Source organism: Micropterus dolomieu, unplaced genomic scaffold, assembly GCF_021292245.1.
Source record: "Micropterus dolomieu isolate WLL.071019.BEF.003 ecotype Adirondacks unplaced genomic scaffold, ASM2129224v1 contig_7753, whole genome shotgun sequence".
Classification (NCBI taxonomy): Eukaryota; Metazoa; Chordata; class Actinopteri; order Centrarchiformes; family Centrarchidae; genus Micropterus; species Micropterus dolomieu.
In genome coordinates, this window is record NW_025736739.1 from 1 (window position 1) to 4,192 (window position 4,192).

Consider the following 4,192-nt stretch of genomic DNA (forward strand, 5'->3'; position numbering starts at 1 on the left):
CTGTTCCCTCCTCTCTTCCTCCCTCCCTCCCTCTGTTCCCTCCTCCCTCCCTTCCTCCCTCTCTCTCTCCCTTCCTCCCTCTCTCTCCCCGCCCCCCTCACAGTTTGGGGGCCACTTTAACGCCTCCAGCCTTCTTGTGCGTCTCTCTAAGCCATGATATCAGGATGCTGTTTGTCTCCGCTGGCCTTTCCATCTGAGTCCAGTGTCCACACTCCTCGATGTGTCCTCTGCTCAGGTTCGGGATCTGCAGTCCACCAACAGAGACCGGGTCAGATTCATTTCCAATAATCTATAATCACTCTGTCTGTCTTCAGGAAGGACGCTGCTGTTTTTCTCACCAAGTCCTCCATCCCTTTGGAGAAGGCCGGCAGCAGAACCTGGTCTTTACCTGCCGTCACCATCAGAGCAGGCATCAGCAGCTGAGACACACACACACAGTGACAGACAGACTTTCTTTGTGCATCTCAGTCCTCTAAAGTGGAAATAAAAATCAGTCTTTGAACTTGAAGTCAAAGCATCAGTGAGCCTCTCTGCTGCACTGGGTCACATGTTCCTTCATCACCATGAACACACTCTGTACTTTATTCTGACTCAGTCCCACACACACCGTCCTGCTGCCCCAAACCCGCCACCTGTGGATTCATCCGCCGCTGAAAATAGTCCCTAACAAATGCACTGCTTCCTGTCTGTTGGATAAAAACCACAGTGAGCAGCTGCTTTAGGAAACAAAACCGCAACTAAATATCTGTGAGATGTTTTTAAAGATTTCCGTCTTCAGTAGGAAGCGACGGGCTCGGAGCTGAGGGCCACAGACAGGAAGTCAGACGCTACAACATCAGAAACAGGGTCGGCACTTTTTAGGGGCAAATGTAAATTTCTCTTCAGCTGATCTTCGTCCAGCTGCTGCAGGAACACAAACACTGTGACAGATAATCCAGCAGCCTGATGGTGACTTTGATGTTCACCTATATTCTGACATTAAACCTTTTCCAGCAGGACGATACGATATGTCGGTTTCCAAGAAGTTTAAATGAGCTGAAAATGCTTTGCAGAACTCCAGGACGTGTAGAAACCCAGTTTTAGAGCCTGGTTTTGTTTTCTTAAATGTTTGTTTGAGATGCTGGCGTCTCATAATGCGCTCTGTAACGAACCTTTGCAGTGGGACGAGAACACATCCACCTCCAGTTCGCCTCCCCGTTACGATACCAGTTCAACGGTCTCCTGTGAAACCAAACACAAGACGGTGATCGACTCTGTATGAAAATGTTAGCGGCCTGTGAACAGATACCGTGTCCTGTTTTGAGCCACCTGAAGCCTCGCTCTCTGTACTGGCTGACGTAGTACTGCAGGTCGGCCTCCGTCAGCACGGAGCTCCGGGGAATCTGCTCCGGCAGACCCACAAACAGACCACCTGTAACGGGACGTGTCAGTATCTGCCGGGCTTTTTAATGAGCTCTTCAAATATCATTCGGGAGGAAGTCCCGGCTCAGACTTCAGGGTGGAGGCTCACCTCGAGCGCAGACTCCTGCGGTGCTGACGGCAGGACGCTTCGCCTGAAGACGGAAACACAACATTTCTTATGTGACACGAAGGGGATTTTTCTGCCTGTGCGGACTGGACTCGTGCGTGTGTGTCTACTCACCGCTTCACCGCTGCTGAAAAAGAAAATCTTAAAGGTCCTCTCCAAGTCTTTCTCCAGCTCGGCCTCCGCCGCGCCCTGCAACACACACAGGTGGACACTTTGCGTTTAGGTGGACAGATCCAGAGCTCTATCGTCATGCGAGTCCCACAGTCAAATCTCTGGCTCGTCTTCTTTAGCTGCCGTCTAGAAAAACACAAATACTTTGGTTTATTTAAATGATCCTTTTCACATTTCTGGTTGCGTCCAGATGAACTAAACTAGATCTAAAGTGTCTGTCAGTGAACTTTAAAGCTGTCTTCTGAACTTTGGACAGAGCCAGGCTAACCGTTTCCCCCCGCTTCCAGTCTTTATGCTAAGCTAGGCTAACCACACCAGGACATACACATAATGTTACTGAAATTCTTCACTCTCATAAAAAGCTGTGAATCTGGCTGGACAGCAGTCTCACTTTTACTTAAGTGAAGCTTCTGAGAAAGGAAGCAGGTGCTTCTCTTCCTTTAATGTGGGACTGTTGTTTTGTTTCTCCTTTCTGGAAATAAGCAGTCGTTTTGGAGAGTGGTTAAATAAACCGGAGCCAGAATCTCCTCTCTTCTCACGTTCTGGGCCTTTAAAGCGGGAATTCATTCGGTCGCAGGAATGTTGATGAATATTCACTGTTTTTATCAATATTTCAATCTTGTGGAAGCTTTGTTATTTGGAACCCGGTTGGATGGACAGAAATAGTGTTTTGAAGAAAACTCCCAATACAAGTGAACATATAAACAGTAAATAAGGCCAAAACATGGACATTCGCTGCTATATTTTAGGAAAAGTGTGGAATAACTGTTGTGTATTAGTTTCTTTTCATCACATTTACAATTACAGCTGTATTCTTGCTGTGTTAGAAGATGTTCTGTTGAATTCTAATGAGCTGGATGATGGTTTGATGGTGATTTTGCTATTAAAATATAGATTTTATTCCAGGTGAGGATGAAAACATCATATTTTCCTTGATTGCATCTCCATTTAGTCTTTAATGGACCTTTCAAAGGAGACCAGAATTCTGCATCGAGGCCAAATGGTTGAGGAGTTTTTCCTGAGTCTGGTTTGTTATTTGAGACGTTTTTTCTGTTTCCAAGAGCTTCAGTTGTTCAGATGTGCTGCTTCATTTCTACAGGATGTTTAGATTTCGTGCTCCTTATTTTATTGTGGCAGCTTTTTTCCTTTTTCTGCTAATGTGCTCAGATTTGTTTGTTTTGTTCCTCATTGATTTTCTGTAATAACTCGTCTTGTGTTGCATTATGTTGTGTATCTGCTGGAAAACCAGCACAGCTGGAGACTCAGCCAGCAGAACACAACGCTGACACATCATCACCTTCTAAATATGAAACACTAGCTGACAGACTGTTGCCTGTTTGCACATGTGCAGTCATACATTTATATGTTTGTTTTTAACCCTTCCTTTTCTCTTCTAGCTGTCAGATAACTGTGAAGCAGCTGGTCTCTGACAGAAAGGGACAGCAGACGAAGATCTCATCATAATGGAATAAAGAGCTCAGCCTGTCGGCTCACGATATAACGTGCCGTGTGTCGTCTGTCGTATAAATATAAAGCCATCGTTGTGTTCACCAAACAAAGATCTGAACTGATCTGAAGTCCCGCCTGTGTCAGCGTGTTAGCATGCTGCAGACAGACTTACAGGTTTCTGGAAGTAGAGCTGGTAGTCAAATCTGGGTTCAGCCTTCAGTCTCTCTGCAGGAGTTACAGAAGGATCGGCGGGGCACAGAGGAGTGTTCAGAGACGCCGCAGCGCTTCACACACAACAACAAACAGGTTTTACTACAGCATCGAGCATCTGGGAGGCGCACCTGAACCTGTGCGTGTGCTCACCTGACTCTCTCAGGATGATACTGAGCCATGGTCCACACCAGAACGCCGCCCCAGTCGTGACCCACCAGGGTGACCTGAGGTATCGCCTGGAGAAGATATTATAGATCTGGGTTCTCCATCAGAACACGACGCGGACGACAAACTGAGATAATCGCCTGAAGATCTGCAGCAAGTTTAAAGTCTCTGCAGGTTTATTTTGAACTAAAGTGAAGAGAAACTTTCAGACGTTACTGTAAATTAATGTCACTGTTTCTGGACTAAACAAACTTCCATCAACTCTTTTCATCATTTCATTTAATAGAAATTTGTGCCGCTGAGGTAAGAGTGCGTGTGATATGTTATTACTCACCATTTTGTCCAGAAATGTGATTAAATCCTTGAAGAGAGAGAAAACCTTTAATATTATTCTGTGTAAGCTGCATTACTGTTTGTGTGGCGGTGACACGATAACAAACAGAGGGAGAGATGGTTAAATCTGGTTAAATACAACCATTCTGTCAACATGATGTCACACTAAACCATTAAAGGCTTAAACAAGTCGACCAAGAACAATAAAAAATGCCTTCATGAAGCTAAAAAACTAGGCTTTGCTTTGGGAAACGCTTTGTTTACTTTCCGATGATGTAAAAACATGTAAAACCCTGAGGTCACGTGGAGCAGCGCAGTCATCCTCAACACTTA

The 4,192-nt window shown here is 45.4% G+C and overlaps 1 protein-coding gene and 1 long non-coding RNA gene across 3 annotated transcripts; one reads left to right on the plus strand and one right to left on the minus strand.

Moving 5' to 3' along the window:
* The first annotated feature begins 61 nt into the window (after positions 1 to 61).
* On the plus strand, positions 62 to 508 carry LOC123964985. The gene is made up of 2 exons (XR_006823582.1): positions 62 to 235; positions 315 to 508. It is a non-coding gene; the product is annotated as an uncharacterized LOC123964985 (long non-coding RNA).
* Positions 64 to 4,180, minus strand: LOC123964984 (bifunctional epoxide hydrolase 2-like). Of its 2 annotated transcripts, none has more exons than XM_046041598.1 (9): positions 3,861 to 4,180; positions 3,512 to 3,597; positions 3,321 to 3,432; positions 1,643 to 1,717; positions 1,511 to 1,553; positions 1,309 to 1,411; positions 1,152 to 1,221; positions 339 to 419; positions 64 to 244 (listed from the first exon to the last, which is right to left on the minus strand). In XM_046041598.1, exons 1-9 carry the CDS (start codon positions 3,861 to 3,863, stop codon positions 98 to 100), a joined length of 720 nt encoding a protein of 239 aa, XP_045897554.1. In that variant the 5' UTR covers positions 3,864 to 4,180; the 3' UTR covers positions 64 to 97. The 2 variants fall into 2 exon arrangements, with proteins under 2 accessions (XP_045897554.1, XP_045897555.1); XM_046041599.1 differs by having other exon boundaries at positions 3,512 to 3,712.
* Between the last annotated feature and the right edge of the window lie 12 nt (positions 4,181 to 4,192).